A 25561-nucleotide genomic window follows, 5' to 3' on the forward strand; every position below is an offset into this window, starting at 1 on the left:
GAGCGGGCTCAGGTCCGGCATACCATCACGGAGTGCGCCAGCTCTGCCCCTCCCCGGCCACCTCCTGGGCCCCCCCCACCCCGGGGATCCCCTCACTTTGCACTTGCCTGAGAGCGCAGTAAACATTTAAATTACTCATGGCTCCTGGCTCTAGTGTGGCGTTTAGATATTCGATGCTTTCGCGTGGGACTCACCTTTGAGATTGCAGCTCTCGCTCACGCTTATGGGCCCGAGCTGACGGGTCCCATTGAGCAGGTTGCAGCCTGCTTGGTATATGCAGCCCCGGACTCTCTGATTGGTGGAGATGTCCTCTGTGGAAAGGGAGAGGAAAGGAGAAAGAGAGAGGGTTGGGGAAGTAAGGACCGCAGGTCACTCAGAATCCACGCGAGACTGCAACACTGTGACCACCTGGCCCTCAGAGGGAGCCACAGCTCCAAGAAGCCAGCCCCACCCTCCTCTGGGACCTGTGCCTCAGCTTACCCTCCCTCCCCATTTGGGACCCGCCCCCGCAGGGACCCGGATGCCCCTGGCCTACCTCCCCGGAACAGGAGGACTCCGTCGTAGCAGTGTGTGGGCCCCCCAGGGCAGGGGAGCTCAGGCCCATCCTTGGGACAGTCGTCTGTGGACAAGCAGACCGGGCACCGCCCGCGCACAGGGCCTGGGATAACTGCGGGGGTGGTGGGGGGAGGTTGGGGGGCTCTGCGGTTGGGCCAGGTGCCTTCCCTCCACCGCGCCCCCAAGAATGGACCACCCCAATTTCCTCAAACATGCCCTCCTCGCCTTCTCTCCTTCCGTCCCGGTGCGGGGAATTCAGGATGTGTGGTTAGTGAGAGAGCAAAGGGGAGGGACAGATATCCTGGAGAAGCAGAAGGGGACTGAGGCAAAAGGACAGGGAGGGCCGGAGACTTCTGGTGCCAGATTTCACCTGCAAGTTCTCCTGCCCCTCAGGGAAGACCAGATCCCCGTGGTCACGAAACAGTCCCCAGAAGAGCTTTCTTTAACGGCCCCCAAGTGAGCTTTATAACGCTCTCCTACGCCAACAGCAAAACCCAAGCCATCAGTGAAGTGGAGAAAATTACAGGCTGTTCTCACTTAGGAGGAGCACGTGCAAAAACCCAAACTAAAACCTGAGTGAACCAAGTGCAACAGGTACAACAAAAAGACCTGGTTAGGATCATAGCCAGAGGCCCCGTCCGCTTCACATGAGAAAATTCCCAAGCTTTACTGCCCGGGAGTCCGGGGAGAGCCCGGCTAGGGGAGATGTGCCCAGATCGGGCCCATGTAAGGGAGGGAGTGGGAGAGTGATGCTAAATAAACAGGCCCCCTGTGCTAACCTCACCCCACACCCTATTCCTCCACCCCTACCCCAGCACCTGGGGAGGAGGGTCCCTTCCAGACAGGCTGGGTGGTGTTGAGGTCGTTGCACAAGTTCTCTCGGCGGCACACGCGGCTGTAGGACACGATGGAGAGGCCGGGGCCTGCCCTGTGCCGGGTGAGGCGGGCCTCGTGGTCCTTGGCCTGAGAGCAGCCCTTGGAGAGCACCACATGCACCTGGGCTCCTGGACGGAGGGGGGAGGACAGGCGGGGGTGGGCATCCGGGCTCCAGGGCCAGGAGGGGGCCTCTGCGGCCCAGGATGGGCATGAGAGTCTGGAGAGGAGGTGACTGGGTCCCCTGCCAGGCAGGGGAAGTGGCTTGAGGGGTACTGGGGGAGGCCTGAGTCCCCACAGGCACTGCAGGTGGGGCCGGGAAAGAGGTGGAGGGAGGTCGCCAGACAGAGGAGGGTGGAGCCCGGGCCAGGGCGGGGGCCCTTCTCACCATTCTCAATGAGCAGCACGGTGTCTTGGCAGCCCCAGCCGGGTTTACAGGTTTCCACTCCATTTGTCCACTGGAGGGGCAGGCTCTGCACGTCCCCCATGAAGCTTAGAGACTTCTCCTGGCAGACCAGAGCCTGGGACCCTGGGATGGGGACAGCAAGGCCATGTTAGCAGGGACCCGCTGCTTCTCCCAAGGGAGACCCCCGAGCCGCGGCCTCCTGGCTGGGGCTCCTCACTCACCTGGCAGGCTGAGGGCGGCCCCCAGGAGGAGCAGCGGCCAGGCAGAGAGCATGACCAAGCTGCAGGCGAAACGCTCACTCCCGCTCTTTCCCGCAGGGAACCACAGCCCTTCTGTTTCTTTTCTTACCCAAGGCAGCCCAGGAAAGGGGCGGGGAGGGGAGGCCTTGCCAAATGAAGTGCTGAGCCCCTCCCTCTGGTTCTGCAATGACTCCAAGAGCCTAGAAATCTGGAGCCCCCTCCCCGCTCAGACCCAGGGGTCCCGGCCCCCAGTCTCCTCCCTCAGGCCCAGGGGTCCAGGCCGCCAGCCCCCTCCTCCCTCAGGCCCAGGTGTCCAGGCCGCCAGTCCCCTCCTCCCTCAGGCCCAGGGGTCCCAGCCCCAGCCCCCCCCCCCCACTGAGGCATTCTGGCTGCAGTGACCCCACATATCCCATCCTCAGCCCTCTTTCCTTCTGAGCCCGTCTATTCGATCCCCATTCCCACCCATTTCAGGGTAGTTTGGGAAGGCAGTTTCCTCATCTGTGGAGGCCTCCTGGCCACCTTGTGGCCTCAGGTGGGGAAATGACCCAACTGCCTGTGAGGACATTGTGTGTTGGGTATTGTTCTCGGAGTCCCAGCCTCTGTCCCCACCAGCTTTCTACTTCTCTTTTCTTTCCTGTACTGCTTTCCTTTTTATTCGTCTCTTCATGACCTTTTCTCACGCTAGTTCTTCTGTCCTGTCACCTCACAGCACACACAGGCCCTAGAGTCCTCACCTCCCTGCCGCTCGGGCGGGCGTGGGGGTTTTGCCATGGGGAGCGGGTGGCAGTGGAGACTGAATATCTGTTGAAGAATAAGGTATTCCTTGACAAAGCCAAGTTTTCTTCCCAGAAAATGAGAGTTAATAACCACGAGCTGGAAAACCAGCTTTGAGTGAATTCTGCTTTGTAATGTTGGCCTATTTCTGGGGTGTAAATACTCCTACCAGGTCAGTTTAATGACCAGTTTGCAAAATTCCTAAATATTTAACAACTGGCATTCACAACCCTATAGGAGCCAGCTGCAGCTCGGAGGAAGACAAGAAAAAACAAGAGCAACTGCAGGGGATAGGGTGTGTAAGAAAGAGATAGGAGAGGGAGAAGAGAGAAGGTGAGAACGAGGATGGAAGAGAAAGAGAAATGAGCGTATAACTTGCCATGATATGTTTATTTATGACATATTTATATATTCTATTTTTATTTGCATGTTTAAAAATATTTAGCATGTTGCTCTTATCTCCCACTATATCTGACCAACAATTTTGCATGAAGTAGGTACTCAATAAATATTTATTAATTGGGTGAATGACCGAGTGAATGGGGAGTGAAAGAAGGCGACACAACTACTACTGACATTTGTATAGGTTGTGCACTGCAGAACACCGACCCTCCCCAACAATTCCCATTGTCACTGCCTGAATGGCACCCTCTGGAGTTGTGCATGGCCTGAACCAGTGTCTCTGGGGAAAGAGGGCGAGGAAGGAGGCTCAGAGCAGCAAATAGGGTCTTAGGTACAATTCCATGTCTTGTTGTAGTCAACAAATATTTACTGAGGCTGGACTTTTGTGCCAGGACTGTCTCATTTGCTGGGAATACATGGGAGACCAAGAAGAATGAGGTCACTGCTTTTGTAAAGCTCACAACCTAGTGAGAGAGACAGACACTCAACAAATACAGGAGCAAGGAAAACATTAGATGGTACTGGGTGTTGAGTAGAGAGTGAAAAACAAGTGGCATGAAAGCAAGTGACTGAGCTGGCTGCTTCGCTAGAAGAAATCAGAGAAGTCCTCCCTCAGGAGGTGACATTTGAGCTGAGAGAAGAATGAAAAGAAAGAGCCAGCTATGGAAATACATGTAGGGAGAGCATTCCAGGCAGAAGAAAGAGTAGGTGCAAAGGCCCTGGGGTGGGAGCAAGCTTGGCTTGATTAAAAAGAAAGCAGGTGACAGTACATTACTGGGCCAGGAAGAGAGTTGTAGGAGATCAGTAAACAGGTAGGCAGGGGCCAGGAAATGTAGGACCGAATCAGGATGATTAGGTAGACTTCCCGGGAGTCCTGAATGTTGCAAGTGGTAAATGAAAGGCTGGAGTCAGAGCCACTTAGCAAAAAGCCTGTCTGTGCCATCTTGGGTGATTCACTTCCAAGCTTCATTATCTTCTTCTATAAAGTGGATATGATAATTATCTGCACCTCATTGGTTGAGGTGAGAATTAAGAACTAAATATATCCTAAAGCAGGTTCTCAACAAACAATAAAAAGTTAACATTATGAGCCCTTACTCTGTTCCAGGCCTTGGTATGTTTCAACTTGATTAATCCTCACCACACTGATGAGAGAGAACTGATTCATGGCTCAATTTTATAGGCAAAGAAACTGAGCCCCATCGAAGTTAAGTAACTTGCCCCAAGTTACACAATGTGGCAGAGCCAACTGTCCACCCAAGGTTGTGGCTTCCTTTCCAGGGTGTAGAAGTGTTGTTAGGTGGTGACTATCCAGCCAGAGACCACACTTCCTAGCTCACCTTGCCTCTAGGCAGACCAGGTGACTAGTTCCCACCACTGGACCGTGAGCAGAAGTGATGGGTGTCACCTCTGAGCCTCACTGGTAAGGAAGCAGGAGTTTCTTTTCTCTTCCCCCATTTATTGACTGTATGTTGACATCAAGACTGATCTTGGAGCCACACACGGAAGACAACAGAACCTCCATCAGCCTGGGACCCCAAATGACTGAGTGAAGCAGAGGATCCCACCCCTCCACCCCTGCCAGCCCAACAAACATCACACCAAGTAGACAAGATGCAATGAAAAATAAACATCTTTCATGTTAAACCATGGAGATTTGAGGGTGTACCTTTTAAAGCTTCTGGTTTTTCTAATATACACAGCTTGTTAGGAAGTGCTTTTCTGGGGTTGGATGTCCTAGAAAGCAGAGCCTAAGACAAGGATTTGTACCCCTCTTTTTGGAGAAGAAGGGGAGCAAGGAAAGCAGGTACAGTAAAGGAAAAAAGGCTAAGGAGGGCTATGTCTCAGCTTTAGTGGGATACTGTGAACTATACCATACAGTTGAACCCATCAGGAAACAAGAGAACCAGTCATTGGCCAAGCTTTGTCCCTGGGCTGAGGGCATAAAGAAGCCCTGGTTTAGCCAAGGACAATTTTCTAGAGAAGAAGCAGCTGAGAGATGTTATCAGCCATTCCCAGCTGGCCCAGGGTATGTGGTTGGGACACTGCCACATCCGCTCCAACACTGGAATTAGATCTGATTCCAGAACCCAGCGCCTAACCCCTGCACCACATATGAGCATGAGCTCATTTTTCCAAGTATCGACTTTATAACAAGAACAGAAAGGTTATCAGTGGTAAACACGACCATTTGTCATCCCTGCCCTAGAATGCTGTTGGTTAAGACTTATAAGACATTGACCTGCAGCACTGCCAGGACTGGGATTTATTATTTATTTCTCCTCGTTTTTGTTTTTTGCTATCAAGTGTAATTGTAAAAAATCCCTCACTCATCTGATAGAAGAGGATCCAGAAGCTGAGAGAGGGAAAGGGGCCTGCCCATGACCTCTGAGCCAGGGTGTGGCCAGGCTGGAATCAGTCATGGGCCGCACGGACCACACGTCAGCTCATTCATTCTGCTCACCTGGAATGAGGAGCTTGGGTCATACCAGAATCTCACCAGATAGTCACCTATAGAGGACAAAGCCAGACCCTTTGGCACCTATGTAGGACTTCCTCCATCTCTTTAACCCCAGAAAACACATATTTTTAAGCCCCGAGCTTTCCTGGTTGGAGGAACAAGTGGGTTTCCCTAGCTCTGACCCATCCCTCTGTCACTGCCCCAGTCACTTGGGGCTGTGAGTGTCTGGTGCCTGATTGCCTCCTCTCCAGCCTGGGGCCTGCTCAAGGCCAGGGTGTGGGTCTGATTCATCCCTAAGTCCCAAATGTGGTCCCTGCAGGGACCAGTCTTCAGCAGATGGGCTGTGGAAGGTCAGAACCTCTAAGCCTAACTGTCTCTAAGGCAGACCAAAGACTCTTTACATCTTTATTGTCTAAAGTTTTTTTCTTTTAATTTTGAAAACTGTTAAACCTACAGAAACACTACAAGGATAGTGTATTAGTCAGGGTTCTCTAGAGAAACAGAACCAACAGGATGTGTCTGTAAGTATGAGGTTTATAAAAGGTGTCTCATGCAACCGTGGGAATGAAAGACTCCAAAATCTTCAGGGCAGGCTGTGAAGCTGGCAGCTCCAATAAAGGGTCTGGAAGAACCCCACAGGAGGGGCTTGCTGGCAGAAGAAATTATGAAAGAGTCTCTCTTCTTTCTTAAAAGTCTCCAACAAATTGGATTATCTCGGTGGTGGGAAGTGAGCCTTAGTTGATTGCGGATGTCATCAACCACAGATGCAATCAATCGACTGATGATTTAATATACCAGCCTTCTGGTTTATCAGTCAGCCATGAAATATCCTTGTGGCAATGGTCAGGCCAGTGCTTGCCTGACTAGACAACTGGTCATCATCATTTGGCCAAGTTCACACAGAACCTAACCATCACATACTTGTCAACTTGGCTGCTATACACATCACCTTGAAACATGCTTAATTTCCATATAGAACACAATAATAGATATATGCTTCACCTAGCTCTACTCAACTGCTCGGCATACAACCGGAAACTCATTGCAGTTCTCCAGAATAGGGTGCAAGTCCTTAGGCAACACTCACTCTTAAACTTCGTGTCCTATGATTAAAATACTGTAATATGAGCAATACACGTTACGTCATGTGATAGGAAGAAAATAAGATATTTGCTTATGTACAAATGCAAGCATACTCATAACAAAACAGGGAGGAAATATTCATATAATCACAGTCCTGGTTTATGTCACTGGTCACGTGGTCATAGATCATATTTTGTCACTACCTCCTTCTATGACCCAGTCCATGTTCCCTTTACCCTCAACAAGCACTTCAGCTGGCTGTGGTTCTTTGCCAGAGTTTCTGGGCCATTGGTAGTCCTTCCTGGATGGGTTTCGCAGTTTTCCATTGACTTTAACCACAGGGCTTGGTAGTGCTAAGAGACACCCTAGGGGATATCCTGTTTCCAGGAAAACTCTTCTTTACCTCCTTGTGTAGTTGCAGTCCTGTTTCCTCTCATAGTCAGGGTCAATCACCCCAGTCCGTACAGTGAGCCCCTTCCTTGCCTGTTGAGTCAGAGGCATGGAAAGCCCAAAGTGGCCGGGTGGCAGTTTTAACTTCCATTCAATGGAATCTTTGTGTCTCCTGGTAGGAGCACTCCTCCTTTTGGAACTAGGACCTGTGGACCAGCAGATTAAGGTTTCAGGGACAGGAAGCAAAAAATTTCCTAGTGCATCACTAGGGGTGATAGAGTGGCGCCACTCCCATTTCTACCCCTTGATTCCTGGATTCATGAATCCTGGCTGCGGGAGAAACAGTACCATAGAGTGGCTGATTTAGAGCATACAAAGCCTTCTGGAGAATGTTGCTCCGGCCCTGCAAGATACTGCCACCTAGTTGGCACTGTAATTGGGTCTTCAAAAGGCCATTCAACCATTCTGTCAACCCAACTGCCTCTGGATGATGGGGAGCATGGTAAAACCAGAGAAGTCCATGAGCATGTGCCCATCCCTGCGCTTCATTTGCTGTCAAGTGGGTTTCTTGATCAGAAGCAATGCCGTGTGGAATACCATGACGGTGGATATGGCATTCCGTAAGTCCACGGATGGTAGTTTGGCAGAAACATTGCCTGTAGGGGAGGCAAAACCATATCCGCGGTGTGTGTCTGTCTGTTCCAGTTAGAACAAATTGCTGCCCCTTCCATGATGAAAGTAGTCCAATGTAATCAACCTGCCACCGGGTAGAAGACTGACCACCCCGGGGAATGGTGCCATATTGGGGACTGAGTGTGGGTCTCGGCTGCTGGCAGATTGGGTGCTCAGCAGTGACAACGCTTGTATTCCCTTCATCAGGATTCAATGATTATCTTGTCACCGTATTTGTTAACACACAATTTTAACTTAAACAAATGTGTAAAATGTTGAAGACATTGTGATACTGATACTGATCAAAAGCAGTGGGTTCTCTGTCAGATCACTCAACTCACCAGTTCCTGAGACACCAGGGTTTCAGAAAGAGTTTATTTCTAGGCGCAAAGCAGGAAATCAGACAGCCTATTGGCCTAAAAATCTGTTTCCCCAAACTGCAGTAATTCTAATGGTTTTGTAGTACAAAAAAATGGGCAGGTTTTAGGATAATGAGCACAATGGCTTGAGATGACAAGGTTAGATATGATCTAACTATTGAGCATGCACGGATTGATTACATGCTGTAGTAATGTTCAGGAGTCAGCTTGGCCAGGTGATGGATGATGCCCCATTGTTCTGTTTCTGTGGACTTAAATCATCAGTATGTGAAATTCAGCTATGGATATTACATTTGTGGTAGGCTCAGGGGAGTGCTTTCCACAATGAATGAGATTTAATTATCTTGGCTGGAGGCTTAAAAGAGAGAGGTCAGAAGAGAGCTCAGCAGCTCAGCATACCTCATCTCAGGAATCATCCTGGGCAAAGCCTTTGGAACCCAGAAGCTAGGCGAGGAGGCCAGCAGACATTGCCATGTGACTTCCCATTGACAGAGAAATTCAGATGAAAGCTAGCTACTTTTCCTTTGAAGAAGTATAAATTTTTAACTAAATAAATCCCCTTATTAAAAGCCGATCCATCTCTGGTGTGTTGCATTCTGGCAACTTTAGCAAACTAAAACACATGCTGAGTCACCACAAAATGGTGTCCTTAATATGATGGGCATGATGTTTAGTATTATAATAAGGTATAGGTCACTCACAGGTTAAGGTTTAAGCTATTGCTCATGTCAGGTAGGCCCCTTCTGGTTAGATCCAGCTGCATCTATTAAGATAGCCTTGGAATTGGGGTGGGTTAGTTCTGAGGTGACTCAAGGTCCTTCATTAATAAGCATTAGGGGCTGTCTTTTGTGATCATGAGACTTTAAAATTGAAAAACAGGGTAAAGGGCTATAAGTGAGGGTCAGTCACAAAGGTTTTACAATCACAAGATAAAGGCTATATCATTATACCTTCATTATCAGAGATCAAGGCAGCTGGATAACAATTTGGAGATTTCAAGTATTTCCCCCTGTCTTTTCTAATATACCAGAAGGTAAAAAGGCATATCCATATGATGATTCAGTAATCAAAATCAGCCCCTAAGTCCTAACTTCTCGGTTACAATAGTCCTAAATGTTTCAGCAGGTGCCTCCTTGAGAATAAAGACTGTCCTACATGACCACAAGACCATTGTCAAATCCAAGTAATTTCATATTGACAGAATACTATGTAACATATAGTCCCTTTTCAATTTCCCCCGATTGCCCCAATAGTGTCCTTTATGGCATCTCTGTCTTCTGATTATGAAGACAATCCAAGACCAAGTACCAGTTGCATTGGATTGTCATGTCTCTGTCCTGTCCTTTAATCTGGAAGTGTTCCCCAGCCTTTTGTTTGCTTTGATGCCATTGAAAGAAACATTCCACTTGTTCTGTGGAATTCCACAATTTGGTTTTGTCTGACTGTTTCTCCATGTTTAGAGCTATTTTCATTGTCTTTGACAGTAGTTGATATTACACACTGGTGACATTGCGTCTCCCCAGGTCAGTCAGGAGGCCCCTGAGGTCTATTTGTTGCATCCTTGGTTAATTAATAAGTAACATGTGGGGTGAGCCATTGAGGCCATGTAGATATCCTTTCTGCACCAACGGAGACACTTCTGTTTCCTGTACGTACTGTGCCGGCTTTGCTCTCGGAGGACACTCCGTTTGCAAAGCAAACTTCACAACTCTTTAGTCCACGGCTTCCACCAGCTCAGCTCTGCACGTTAGGCAAACCCCTCCACCCAAGTGGCTCAATCCTCAGTGCTGGTACCTTAATCCACTCCATGGAGCTGGAAACTGAGCCCTAGAGTGGGGAAGTACCATTCAGGCTTGTAAAGCCAGAAAATGACAGTAGGAACCCAAGCCTTCAAGGCACCCCGCATGCTCTCCCACCACACCACAGCACACTAAAGATGCTTGAGTTTTCTGAATGAGTCATTTCCAGGCTCCAAGTCATGCAAGCACCCAGTTTTCCCCAACAAAGAAAATTTATTCATATGGCAAACTGATTCACATTCAGGTTGTAGACCCTCATGTTACGAAGGGAAGGGATCTATGGCACTTTATGAAAATTTACTCTTAAATCTCTTAGCAGGCTTTCATATACTTACCAGAGGAGCAAAAGCAAGTTTTAAAAATATATAACAAGATGCCAACATTGCCACTTGTCAATATTGTTGGATGCTGATGGCACACTGGGCAGTTAACCCCTTGGCGGTCAATCGGCACTATAACATCAAAGTTCTTTGCCCTGGAGTTCCCCCTTGAAAAAAAAATATTCCCTCCAGAGTGTAAGGAGAAGGAAGCTGTGATATTTGGGATCATGGGCTCTGAGTAAGGAGGTTGAGATATTAGACCTGCCATTGTTACTCTCTGATCTGAACAACTTGCTTCCTCTTTCTCGCTTTCAATCTTCTCCTATGTAAAATGAGGCAGGGGGTTCCATTTTTTTCAACCAGCAGGAAAAACAAGTAGTAAAAGGTAAAGGCCAAATATGGCAGTACTGGGAGAGAGCCATCCTTCCTGGAAGCCCATGAGACAACATACTCCCACAGCACTTTAAACTGGGAAAGATGCTCTCCTACCCTACCCTGAGACCATTTGTAAGTATACAATTCAGTGGCATTGATTAAATTCATATGCTGTACAACTATCACCAATAACTATTTCTAGAATTTTTCATCACCCCAACAAAAACTGTACTCTTTAAGCAATAACTTTCCATTTTACCACCCCACCACCCCCTGCCCCTGGTAATATCTTATCTACATGTAGTCTATGAATTTGCCTATTACAGATATTTCATGTAAATGGAATTGTACACTATTATCCTTTTGTGTCTGGCTTATTTCATTTAGCATAATGTTTTCAAGATTCATCCATGTTGTAGCATGTATCCATGCTTCATTCCTTTTTAATGGTTGAGTAATATTCCACTGCGTGGATATACCACATTTTGTTTTTCCATTCATTTGCTGATAGATACTTGGGTTGTTTGTACCTTTGAGCTATTGTGAATAATGCTGATATGAGCATTGGTATAAAAATATCTGAGTCCCTGTTTTCTGTTTACACTAGGGGTTTATACTTGGGATATATAGTTAGGAGTAGAAACCCTAGATCACATGGTAGTTCTACATTTAACGTTTTGAGGAACCACCAAACTGTTTTCCAAAGTGGCTGCACCATTTTACATTTCTACAAGCAATGCATGAGGGTTCTGTTCTAGTTTGCTAGCTGCCGGAATGCAATATACCAGAAACGGAATGGCTTTTAAAAGGGGGAATTTAATGAATTGCTAGTTTACAGTTCTAAGGCCAAGAAAATGTCCCAATTAAAACAAATCTATAGAAATGTCCAATCTAAGGCATCCAGGGAAAGATACCTTGGTTCAAGAAGGCCGCTGAAGTTCAGGATTTCTCTCTTTAGTGAAAAGGCACATGGAGAACACAGTCAGGGCTTCTCTCTCATCTGGAAGGGCACATGGTGAACACAGTGTCATCTGCTAGCTTTCTCTCCTGGCTTCCGGTTTCATGAAGCTCCCCAGGAGGCGTTTTCCTTCTTCATCTCTAAAGGTTGCTGGCTTGTGGACTCTCTGCTTCGTGGTGCTGCAGCATTCTCTGCTCTCTCCAAATCTCCATTCTCCAAAATGTTTCCTCTTTTATAGGACTCTAGTAAACCAATCAAGACCCACACAAATGGGTGGAGACATGTCATCACCTAATCCAGTTTAACAACCTCTCTTGAGTAAATCACATCATCCAGGGAGATGATCTGATTACAGTTTCAAACATATAGTATTGAATAGAGATTATTCTACCTTTATGAAATGATATTAAAAATTTTTTATTAATGTTTAAAAAAAATTACAGGAAAGAAACACAGACATTCTTAATATGTGATCATTCCATTCTACATATATAATCAGTAATTCACAATATCATCACATAGTTGCATATTCATCATCATGATCCTTTCCCAGAACATTTGCATCAATTCAGAAAAAGAAAAAGACAGCAGAAAAATAAAACGAGAACAGAAAAAAAAAATTATACATACCATACCCCTTACTCCTCCCTTTCATTGATCACTAGCATTTCAAAATAAATCTATTTTAACATTTGTTCCCCCTATTATTTATTTTTATTCCATATGTTCTACTCATCTGTTGACAAGGTTGGTAAAAGGAGTATCAGACACAAGGTTTTCACAATCACAGAGTCACATTGTGAAAGCTATATCATTATACAATCATCACCAAGAAACATGGCTACTGGAACACAGCTCTACATTTTCAGGTGGTTCCCTCCAGCGTCTCCATTTCCTCTTGGATAACAGGGTGATATCTACTTAACGCGTAAGAATAACCTCCAGGATAACCTCTCGACTCTGTTTGGAATCTCTCAGCCATTGACGCTTTGTCTCATTTCACTCTTTCCCCTTTGGTCGAGAAGGTTCTCTCAATCCCTTGATGTTAATTCTCAGCTCATTCTAGGGTTTTTCTCAGTCCCTTGATGCTGAGTCTCAGCTCATTCCAGGATCTCTGTCCCACGTTGCCAGGAAGGTCCACACCCCTGGGAGTCATGTCCCACGCAGACAGGGGGAGGGTGGTGAGACTGTGCATTCATCACCATGATCAGTTTTAGAACATTTTCATTACTCCAGGAAAAGAAATGAAAATAAAAAGAAAATCCAAAACACTCTATAACCTTTCTCCCCTCTATTACTAACCTCTAGTATTGGTGTGATACATCTGTTACTGTTGATGAGAGAATATTAACATATGACTGTTAACTCTAGTCCATAGTTTGCAATAGGGACATTTTCCCCGTATATCTCTGTGTTACTTTGCAAGCTACCAGAATGCAATATATGAGAACAGGAATGGCTTTTTAAAAGGGAAATTTAATAAGTTACAAATTTACAGTTCTAAGTCTATAAAAATGTCCAAACTAAGGTGTGTTTGTTTGAAAGTACTTTGTACCCCAGAAAAGCTGTTTCACTCCTGATCTAATCTTGTGGGAGCAACCACTTCTTCTAATCCTTATTTGTTTCTATAGATTGGAATATTTTTATTAGATCATCTCCACAGTTATGTGACACACCCAGTTGTGGGTAAGACCTTTGATTAGAGGGAGATGTGATTCCACCCATTCTAGGTGGGTCTTGATTATCTTATTGGAGTCCTTTAAAAGATGAAACATCTTGGAGAGAGTCAGAAATGACAGATACATCAGAAACCTCAAAGCCAACAGAGAGAGCAGATGTAGATGCTTGGAGAATAGTTGCTTCAGAGAACAGAGACACAAATATTTAGAGATGCTTGGAGCCCAGCAGATAATGCCATGAGATGTCAAGCAAGCCAGAATCTGGAGAGAGCCAAGGGAAGTTAAGAGATGAAAGCCAGCCCCAGAGAAGCAAAGTGAGGAACCTCCACACAGACAGAGACTGAAAGCAGTGGAGCCCAGGAACAAAGGAGCAGATGCGAACCACATGACTTCCCAGTTGACAGAGGGGTTCCTGACCCACCGACCTTCCTTGAGTTAAGGTATCTTTCCCTGGTTGCCTTATTTTGGACATTTTCTAGGTTTAAAACTGTAAACTTGTAACTTATTAAATTCTCCTTTTTAAAAGCTATTCCAGTTCTGGTATACTGCATTCCAGAAGCTTGCAAACTAACATATAAGGCATCCAGGGAAAGATACCTCAACTCAAGAAACGCTGGGACTGGAACACCTTTGTCAACTGGAAAGTCACGTGGCTGGTGTCTGCTGGTCTCTTGCTCCTGGGCTCTGTTGCTTTCAGCCTCTGTTCCTGTGAGGGTTTGTGCTGGTTTAAAAGGATGTATGCCCCCTAGAAAATTCATGTTTTAACCAACATCCCATTTCATAAAGGTGGAGTAGTCCCTATTCAATACTGTATGTTTGAAACTGTAATCAGATCATCTCCCTGGATGATGTGATTTAGTCAAGAGTGGCTGTTAAACAGAATTAGGTGACAAGATGTCTCCACCCATTTGAGTGGGTCTTGATTGGTTTATTGGAGTCCTATAAAAGAGGAAACGTTTTGGAAAAAGGAAGATTCAGAGAGAGCAACACTACGAAACAGAGAGTCCACCAGCCAGCGACCTTTGGAGATGAAGAAGGAAGACACCTCCCGGGGAGCTTCATGAAACTGGAAGCCAGGAGAGAAAGCTAACAGATGATGCCATGTTCGCCATGTGCCCTTCCAGCCAAGAGAGAAACCCTGACTGTGTTTGCCATGTGGCTTCTCACTTGAGAGAAAAACCCTGAATTCCATTGGTCTTCTTGAACCAAGGTATCTTTCCTTGGATGCCTTTGATTGGACATTTCTATAGACTTGTTTTAATTGGGACATTTTCTTGGCCTTAGAACTGTAAACTAGCAACTCATTAAATTCTCCTTGTTAAAAGCCATTCCGTTTCTGGTATGTTGCATTCCAGCAGCTAGCAAACTAGAACAGGGTTCCTCACTTTGCTTCTCCAGGGCTGGCTTTCATCTCTTGGATTCCCTTGGCTGTCCAAGTTCTGGTTTGCTTAAAATCTCATGGCAATGTCTGTTGAGCTCCAAGTATCTCCAAACATTCATGTCTCTGTTCTCTAAAGCATCTGTGTCAGCTGTGCTCTGAAGTTTCTGTAGACTCTGTCATTTCTGTTGTTTCTGTCATTTCTGGCTCTCTCCAAAATGTTTCCTCTTTTAAAGGATTCCAGTACACTAATCAAGACCCACCTGGAAACTGTTCAAAAAGGTGAAAAAGTGATCAGACTTTGAGTAGAGATATGAATGAAGCTAATCTGGTTAAGATTAAGGTAAATCAGAATACAGAGCAAAGGATGATATCATCCATATTTTAAAACTTCAACTCCTGTATGAGACCAAAGCGAGAGATATTTATTTGGTGCAAAAATTTATATTTTAAGTACTGCATTTCCTAATTTAACTTGTATGACCAGTTTAGTTAAACACCATAAGTATGTGGAATCTTGAATAGGGCATGAGATTTTGTTTGTTGAGGTTAGTGTGATGCCCTGATATACCCCAGAGTAATTGGGACAGTGAATAAAGTATTTGCAAAGTCCTCTTGGGGCACTGGGGAGAAAAGATAAAATATTCAACATCCCCATTTGGAGAATTTATGATATTCTTGTGAGCAGTGATGACAGCCCTCAATCTTGGGGTTTGCCCCTATGAAACTTATTCCTGCAAAGGACCAGCTAAGACTACTTAAAATTAGGCCTAAGAGTCACCCCCAGAGAACCTCTTTTGTTGCTCAGATGTGGCCTCTCTCTTTAAGCCAGCTCAGCAGGTAAACTCACTGCCCTACCCCCTTTGTGGGACCTGACTCCCAGGAGTGTAAATCTCCCTGGCAATGTGGGACACAAATCACAGGATGAGCCGGGACCTGGCATCAAGGGACTGAGAAAGACTTCTTGACCAAAAAAGGGAAGAGATAAATGAGACAAAAGAAAGTTTCAGTGGCTGAGAGATTTCAAACAGAGTCAAGGATTTATGGTGTACTGGAGTGGTCAGAAGGAAATACCTGAAACTGTTGAATTGTGTTTCAGTAACCTTGATTCTTTTCTTTTAATTGATAACTCAACACACAAGCATTCCATTCATGGTGTACAATAAACAGCTCACAATATCATCACATAGTTCTGTATTCATCACCATGATCTTTTTTTTGGAACATTTACATCACTCCAGAAAAATAAAAGACAAAGCTCATACACACCATACCCCTTACCCCTCCCTCTCATTGATCATTAGTATTTCAATCTACTCAATTTATTTTAACTTTGTCCCCCTATTGTTTATTTTTTATCCATAATTTTTACTCATCTGTCCATACCCTAGACAAAAGGAGCATCAGACACAAGGTTTTCACAATCACACAGTCACATTTTAAAAGCAAAGTGTTATACAATCATCTTTAAGAACCAAGGCTATTGGAACACAGCTCAACAGTTTCAGATACTTCCCTCCACTCCAGCCACTCCACTATACCACAAACTTAAAAGGAATATCTATATAATGTGTAAGAATAATCTCCAGGATAACCTCTCAAAATCTCTTGAAATCTCTCAGCCACTGACACTTTATTTTGTCTCATTTCTCTCTTCCCCTTTTTGGTCAAGAAGGTTTTCTCAATCCCTTGATGCCAGGTGCCGGCTTATCCCAGGATTTCTGTCCCACATTTTCAGGGAGATTTATATCCCTCAGAGTCATGTCCCACAGAAAGGGGAAGGGAAGTGAGTTCACCTGCTGAATTGGCTTAGAGAGAGAAGCCACATGTGGGGGTGACTCTAAGGCCTAATTTTAAATAGGCTTAGCCTATTATTTGCAAGAGTAAGTTTCATAGAGGCAAACCCCAAAATTGAGGGCTCAGCCTATTGATTTGGTTGTCTCCACTGCTTGTGAGACTATCAGAAATTCTCCTCATGGAGAAGGTGAATATTTCCTCCTTTCTTCCCAGGGCCCCAAGGGGACCTTGCAAATCCTTCTTTATTCGCTGCCCAAATTACTCTGGGATACATCGGGGTATCATACTAACCTGAACAAATCAACGAAGCCTCATGCCCTATTCAAGATTCCATGTACTTATGATGTTCAACTAAACTGGCCATACAAGTTAAATTAGGAAATGCACTACCCAAAATATAAATTTTTGCACCAAATAACCGTCTTTTCCTTTTGGTCCCACACAGTAGTTGAAATTTTAAATATGGACAATATCATCCTTTATCCTGTATTCTGACCTACCCCAGTCCTATCCAGATCAGCTTCATTCATATCTCCCGTCAAAGTCTGATTCCTTTTTCAATTTTTTTTTAACAGTTCCTGTATGGGGTAATGCTAACTTTTATAGCTTCAGAGCTCTAATTCTGAGTCTCAGGTGTCACATAAATGTTCCCAAAGTGTCTAGGAACAACCAGGTTATAAACATATAGCTCAGAATCTCAGAATTTAGAATTAACAGTTACACCTCCTGAATACATGTGACTGCTATAAGAGCTTACAATCTAGGACCCTTTACAATAGGCCCCAACCGGATAACCCATGCTCTCGACTTCAGTTCACAGAGTTTTTATATTATAGTTAGTCTGTATGATTGAGGCATGATAATATTTGTCTTTTTGTTCCTGATGTTAGGTCGGGGGAACAGGGAAGGTCACCATGACTCAAGCTGTGTAAAATGTGCCGCCCCTTCTAGACATCACCTAACCCCCTTGCTTAAAAACCGCCCGCACCAGGACTCAGCGGCGAGCTCACGACTCCCTACCTGGAGTTCTGTGAGCTCTGCCCAGGAGCGCAGGAATAAACTTGCTCACTCTAAGGTTTTTTGGTCTGCCTCTTCTCTCTTTCGCCTCCTAAACCTTACACCTGACATTTCATTGAACATATACCTTGTAAGGTTCATTCACCTAGCTGCGTGCTTCACAACTTCATTCCTTCCTGCAGCAGCACGGTAGTCCATTGTATGTATATACCATAGATCCCTCCTCCATTCCTCAGTCGTTGTGTCCTTAGGCTGCCTCCATCCATTGTGGATTGCTAACACTGATGCCAAAAACACTACTGTGCAAATATCCATTCATGTCCCCATACTCAGTTCCTCCAAGTATATACTGAGCAACAGGGTTTCGAGATCATGTGGCAAACCCCTCCCGCCCCCAGCCTTCTAGGGAACCACCACATTGCCCTCCAAGGGGCTGCACCTCTCACTTCCCTATCGACAGTGAATAGGTACATCTCTTTCTCCACATTTTCTCTAGCACTTACTTCTCTCTGTTCATTTTTAAACAGTTTTTTTCACACATCATACAATCCAACCTAGCCTTCACCACCATACTCGATCTGAAGACATTTCCTTTTCTTCCACAAAGAATCCATACCCCTTCCTCATGCCCCCTGCCTCTTGACATTTAGTTTTGGCTCAATGCCTCTGCTACATGTTACAGTGTTACTGTCGACTGTAGACCTTAGCTTGCATTGATTGTATTTTTTCCTATTTACCATCTGTTTTCAACACCCTGCAATATTAACATTCATTTGTTCTCTCCTATGCAAAAACGCCTTTTATTTGTACATTTAATTACCATCATTGTCCACTCTAGGCATTCCTAAATTATGCCATCTCAGTCTTTATCTTCTGACTTTCCTTCTGATTTCATGGGTGCCCCCAGCCCTTCTCCCTCTATCATACTCATATTCAGCTTCATTCATACTTATATTATTGAGCTACAATCAGGTACTATTGTACTATGTCTGAATTTTTATAGTTGGTCCTGTTACACAGTCTGCATTCCTTCAGCACCAATTGCCCAATCCCGACCCTATTTCTATGTCCTGATAACCTGTGTTCTTAACTGAAATTCTCCAAGTTCGCTCATTAATGCTAGTTCATATAAGTTAGACCATATAGTATTTGTCCTTTTGCTTCTGGCTAATTTCACTCAGCATAGTGTCCTCAATCTCCATCCACATTGTTAGATGTTTCATGACTTTATTCTGTCTTACAGCTGCATAATATTCCACCAGATGTATATACCACAGCCTGTTTAGCTGCTCATCTGTTGATGGACATTTGGGCTGTTACCTTTTCTTGGCAATCATAAATAATGCTGCTATAAACATTGGTTTGCAAATGTCTGTTTGTATCCTTGCCCTCAGGTCCTCTGAATATATACCTAGTAATGGTATTGCTGGATCACATGGCAATTCTAAACTTAGCTTCCTGAGGAACCACCAAACTGCCTTCCACAGCTGTTGCACCATTTTACATTCTCACCAACAGTGGATAAGTGTGCCTCTTTTTCCACATCCTCTCCAGCACTTGTCGTTTTCTGTTTTGTTTTGTTTTTTATAATGGCCATTCTAGTAGGTGTCAAATGATATCTCGTAGTTTTGATTTGCAATTCCCTAATAGCCAGTGAAGTTGAGCATCTTTTCATGTGCCTTTTAGCCACTTGTATTTCCTCTTCTGAGAAGTGTCTGTTTATGTCTTTTGCCCATTTTTTAATTGGGTTGTTTGTCTTTTTGTTATTGAGTTGAAGAATCTTTTTTTATCTTCTGGATACTAAACCCTTATCTGATATGTGGTTTCCAAATATTATCTCCCATTGCATAGGCTGCCTTTTTATTTTCTTGACAAAGTTCTTTGATGCACGATAGCGTTTAATGTTGAAGAGTTTCCATTTGTCTATTTCTTTCTTCAATGCTCGTGCTTTGGGTGTAAGGTCTAGGAAACCACCTCCTAATACAAGTTTTATAAAATATTTCCCTACGTTTTCTTCTAAAAATTTTATGATCTTAGCTCTAATGTTTAGATCTTTGATCAATTTTGAGTTAATTTTTGTATAAGGTGTGAGATATAGATCCTCTTTCATTCTTTTGCATATGGATATCCAGTTCTCCAAGCACCATTTATTGAAGAGGACAGTAGCCTTGATTCTTGAAGACAATTGTATAAAGATATAACTTGTACAATGTGACTGTGTGATGGTGAAATCTTCATGTCTGATGCTCCTTTTATCCAGGGTATGGACATATGACTAAAAAAAATACGGATAAAACATAAATAAATAATAGAGGGAATAAGGGATAAAATAAATTGGGTGGATGGGAAAAAAAAGACCCACCAGGAATGGGTGGAGTCACATCTTCATCTAATCAAAGGTCACACCCACAATTGTGTGTGTCACATCTCATGGAGATAATCTAATCAAAATTTCCAACCCTCAGTATTGAATTAGGACTAAAAGAAACACTGTCTCCACAAGACTGGATCAGGATTGAAACATAGCTTTCCTGGAGTACATAATGCTTTCAGACCAACACAACTTCATTGTCATTTTTTTTATATAAAGCATAATAAATTTTATTTTTTCACAACGGAAAAATATCCCTGAATAGCTGGATGTACTTTTTAGTAGTCAGTATCTAATAAGGAATAAGCAACCAATTTATATGTTCTATATACTTGTATTAAATTATCTTTAAGTTTAAAAGATGGAATTCCCATCATTTTTTAATGTTGGCATTCAAAAGTAAAGAAATAACTAAAAAGAAAAACAGGTGAAATACAAAATGATCTGCAAGATGCAAAATGTAGAAGCTTATGATTATAAAGTAGATTCCAGTTGTAAAAATGGTTACTACGGTCTATTTTTAATCTCTCCTCCTACACACATACACTCTCTCTCAAAACACTTACACACCCCACCCATATTGTCTACAAACACACACATTTCCATAGCTTGAAAATGGATTAGTTTGCATTTCTCAATTCAGGCTATCATTTTTAAAAGTCATCATACTACCATACATCAAGAAGTTATTAATAATAAAGAAAGACCAAAAAAACAAAAAAAAGAAGTTATTAATAACACAAGTTTTTTATTTGAGAAGCCTAACAACTTAAAAACCTAAGGAAAAAAATATTACAATGACACTGAAAGATACTTTTATTGGCTTTTTAAAAGACAAATGCAAATGAGAATAACTTATTCAGAAAACTAATCCTCAAAACTGTCTTAAATGAAATAAATACGTCTAATGCAATCTCTTCCTACAAGAATCTACAAGGTGACAATGCTAAAAACCAAGTCCCTCATTTGGAATTTCTAAAACTGGTATATTCCTTTAAAAAAAAAGATTTTCTTATAAAGGACATTCCGTACACCCACATTTTCTTAAAAATTTGCCTGAAACAATCTATACCTTTAACACCCAAATTTTCTAAATATATATTAAGTTCACTTAATTTAACATTAATGAAGAGATACCTAGACACAATTTCTAAGAAAACAATGCAGAAAGTAATTTATGCATGGTTATTTACAGAAAGAGTTTTACGGAATAATGTAAATAACATGGTCAAAAATCTGGCAGAACCTTTCTAATAATCTGCGCTGTAGATTTCAATAAACTTTATATATAACAAAAGATGTTTTATGTGCAGTTACTACATGAATCAAAGCGCCAGACACTAAAGCATCTGACATGGTAATAATTTCATTTTTATTATACTAAATGTCAGGTCAAAAGTCAATGGCACTCATGCTGGAAGACTGTTATCACTCAAATTTCTCAATTATATCAAACACTGATTAACCCAATGTGACTAAACATTATGCAATCAATTCTACGGTTTCTTTCAACTATATGCAAATCTCTTAAATGGGCACATATGCAAATGCACAAAAGAAATGAGATATAGATATTTAAGAGACTGAACAGAAATGGCTTTTAAGTATAAACCATCCTGCCATTCAATTTTGAAGCTGTATCTTTTCTTCACCAATTTTTCTTCTATTAGTAGTAGTCTTCTATCCTACCCTAGGCTTACAGATCATCTGAAAATTTCACATTGGTATAGGAAAGAAATGTCTGGTCGCTGCAGTCTTTATAATAAGAAGAAATATCTTGTTCTATGAGCAGCGGCCATACTTTCAGACATATTTCTGACTTTTAGATTATTAACAAATCCTTGGAAGAAAAGGAGAATGCCAAGCACAAGAAATATCCGCCAAAGCCAATACTGTCCATTGAAATATCCAGTAAAGGAATCAGAAAACCTGACAATAAGGATCCATTTGATCAATGAAAGACCAAATCCACAGACAGCACCATACCTTCCAGCTATGGTATTGGTTATACAGAAGGATAAACAAAATCCAAGCCAGTTGAAAATAAATGCCATGAAAAACGCCAGCATGAAAATGCCATCATTACTGACTCTGAGCTGTTCTGCATCATTAAAATCATCTCCTGAGTTCCTTGAGATGTTTCTGCTGCTGCAGCTGCCATTGCAGCAGCTTTAGCCTTCTCAGCCTCATCATATGTAGGAAGGGAGGTAGAAACACTGTAGGGAGGTGGCACAGGATAAAACTCATTATAAACGTCTGCATCTGAAGTTGTAGGTACTTCCACAGTAATACTACTATACGGTGGAGGAGAAGAGTCCGTTTCAAGGTCTGGTGCTGAAGGAGTTGTCTGTACAACCCGTGGTGCTGGGTTTGAGGTTGATGGCTGCTCTATAGCAGATAATTCTGAATTATCCTCTTCATTGTGAAGCATCTGGTAGCGGCCAGTGCTGGACTGGTGAAGGATCCATCCTGCGGGACTCGGGATCCGGCTTCCCAGAGGGCAAATCTCTTTGGCGCTCAGCCTCTTCTGCCACCCTGGTCGACGTTGTAGCCGTCGTCCTTCATTGTCATTTTGACTTGCATTTCTCTACTGGCTAATGATGTTGAGCATCTTTTCACGTGCCTTTTGGCCATCTTGTATATCTTTGGAAAAAATGTCTATTCAAGTCTTTTACCCATTTATGATGGGTTTGTTTTCTTTTTGATGTTGAGTTGTAAGAGTTCTTTAAAAATTTAGGATATTAAACCCTTATCAGATCTGTGATTTCCAAATATTTTTTCCCATTCTGTAAGTTGTCTCTTTACTGTCATGAATAAGTCCTATGGTATGCAAAAGTTCTTAATTTTAAGGAGGTCCTATTTATCTATTTTTCTTTTGCTACTTGTGCTTTTAGTGCAAAGTCTAGCCTAACACAAGGTACTGAAGTGCTTTCCCCAAGTACTTTTCTAGAAGCTTTATAGTCTCGGTTCTTATATTTAGATCTCAGATCCATTTTGAGTTCATTTTTTGCATGTGGTGTGAGACAGGGGGTCCTCCTTCATTCTTTTAAAAATGGATATCTAGTTTTCCTAGCATCATTTGTTGAAGAGACTATTCTTTCTCAAATGAGTGTACTTGGCAACCTGGTCAAAAATCAGTTAGCCAGGGCAGTGCAATGCTGGCTTAGTGGCAGAATTCTCACCTGCCATGCCAGAGACCCAGGTTCAATTCCCAGAGCCTGCCTATGCCCCCCAAAAAATTTTTAATTAAAAAAAAATCTGGACTTCCGGAGAAGATGGCGGCTTAGTAAGACGCGCGGGTCTTAGTTCCTCCTCCAGAAAAGCAACTAAAGAAACAGAAACAATACAAAACAGCTCCCGGAGTCACGACAGAGACCAAAAAAGACAGCGTACCCCATTCTGGAACGGCTGAACGGGCAGGGAGAATCCACTGCTGTGAGATACCCGAGGGGTGCACGTTTTCCCGGCTGGGGTGGCTGGCGTCTGGGGTCCCCTCCACGCACGTGGCTCCCCGGTCTGACTGGGAACATTGGATAGCGGGGCCCTCCCGTCACGCTTGGCGTCTCGGGCCAGCTGGGCAATTTGGACCGGCACTCCCCCAAGCCACGGCCAGCGACCCCCGCCTCCACGCGCGGTTTCCCGGGCCGACTGCCCCGCAGACAAACGACCGCCACGAGTGCCACCTACTGGGCAGGAAAAGAAAAACAGAGCCCAGAGATTCCACAGAAAAACCTTTCAACCAGCTGGGTCCCACACCCAGGGAGATCTGATCAAATGCCCAGACACCAGCAGAAAATAATGGATGACGCTCGGAAAATTGAAGATATGGCCCAATCAAAGGAACAAACCAATAGTTCAAATGAGATACAGGAGCTGAGACAACTAATGCTGAATATACGAACAGAAATGGAAAAACTCTTCAAAAACCAAATCAATAAATTGAGGGAGGACATGAAGAAGATATGGGCTGAACAAAAAGAAGAAATAGAAAATCTGAAAAAACAAATCACAGAACTTGTGGGAGTGAAGGACAAAGAAGAAAAAATGGAAAAAACAATGGATACCTACAATGGTAGATCTAAAGAGACAGAAGCTACAATTAGTGAACTGGAGGATGGAACAACTGAATTCCAAAAAGAAACAGAAACTATAGGGAAAAGAATGGAAAAACTTGAGCAGGGAATCAGGGAACTGAATGACAATATGAAGCGCACAAATATACGTGTTGTGGGTGTCCCAGAAGGAGAAGAGAAGGGAAAAGGAGGAGAAAAACTAATGGAAGAAATTATCACTGAAAATTTCCCAACTCTTATGAAAGACCTAAATATACAGATCCAAGAAGTGCAGCGCACCCCAAAGAGAATAGACCCAAATAGGCGTTCTCCAAGACATTTACTAGTTAGAATGTCAGAGGTCAAAGAGAAAGAGAGGATCTTGAAAGCAGCAAGAGAAAAACAATCTGTCACATACAAGGGAAACCCAATAAGACTATGTGTAGATTTCTCAGCAGAAACCATGGAAGCTAGAAGACAGTGGGATGATATATTTAAATCACTAAAAGAGAAAAACTGCCAACCAAGACTCCTATATCCAGCAAAATTGTCCTTCAAAAATGAAGGAGAAATTAAAACATTTATAGACAAAAAGTCACTGAGAGAATTTGTGACCAAGAGACCAGCTCTGCAAGAAATACTAAAGGGAGCACTAGAGTCAGATACGAAAAGACAGAAGAGAGAGGTATGGAGTAAAGTGTAGAAAGAAGGAAAATCAGATATGATATATATAATACAAAAGCCAAAATGGTAGAGGAAAATATTATCCAAACAGTAATAACACTAAAAGTTAATGGACTGAATTTCCCAATCAAAAGACATAGAATGGCAGAATGGATTCAGCTTTAAGACAAGATAAACTTATGAACCATGTAATAACATGGATGGACCTAGAGAATATTATGCTGAGTGAATCCAGCCAAAAACTAAAGGACAAATACTGTATGGTCCCACTGATGTGAACGGACATTCGAGAATAAACTTGAAATATGTCATTGGTAACAGAGTTCAGCAGGAGTTAGAAACAGGGTAAGACAATGGGTAATTGAAGCTGAAGGGATACAGACTGTGCAACAGGACTAGATACAAAAACTCAAAAATGGACAGCACAATAATACCTAATTGTAAAGTAATCATGTTAAAACACTGAATGAAGCTGCATCTGAGCTATAGGTTTTTGTTTTGTTTTGTTTTGTTTTGTTTTGATTTTACTATTATTACTTTTATTTTTTTCTCTATATTAACATTCTATATCTTTTTCGGTTATGTTGCTAGTTCTTCTAAACCAATGCAAATGTACTAAGAAATGATGATCATGCATCTATGTGATGATGTTAAGAATTAATGATTGCATGTGTAGAATGGTATGATCTCTAAATGTTGGGTTAATTTCTTTTTTTCCGTTAATTAAAAAAAAAAAAAAAAGAGAAGGGATAATTGGAGATGAAGGGATACAGACTGTACAACGGGACTGGATATAAAAACTCAGAAATGGACAGCACAATACTACCCAATTGTAATGCAATTATGTTAAAACACTGAATGAAGCTGCATGTGAGGTATAGGTTTTTTGTTTTTGT

The 25561-nt window shown here is 43.1% G+C and overlaps 1 protein-coding gene across 2 annotated transcripts in view; it reads right to left on the minus strand.

Moving 5' to 3' along the window:
* CD177 (CD177 molecule) overlaps positions 1-25561 on the minus strand; it is a 91140-nt gene that overhangs the window by 6678 nt on the left and 58901 nt on the right. The window contains exons 1-5 of one of the 2 annotated variants that reach the window (XM_077131644.1): positions 2056-2153; positions 1817-1957; positions 1374-1559; positions 536-667; positions 195-311 (exon numbers count right to left, since the gene is read on the minus strand). In XM_077131644.1, the coding sequence (XP_076987759.1) occupies positions 195-311; positions 536-667; positions 1374-1559; positions 1817-1957; positions 2056-2107 (628 nt within the window). In that variant the 5' untranslated portion in view covers positions 2108-2153. Of the gene's footprint in view, positions 1-194; positions 312-535; positions 668-1373; positions 1560-1816; positions 1958-2055; positions 2154-25561 lie in introns of those variants that run through there. The other variant, XR_013163421.1, reaches the window with a different exon arrangement.

This window comes from Tamandua tetradactyla, chromosome 16 (assembly GCF_023851605.1).
Source record: "Tamandua tetradactyla isolate mTamTet1 chromosome 16, mTamTet1.pri, whole genome shotgun sequence".
NCBI classification, from domain to species: domain Eukaryota; kingdom Metazoa; phylum Chordata; class Mammalia; order Pilosa; family Myrmecophagidae; genus Tamandua; species Tamandua tetradactyla.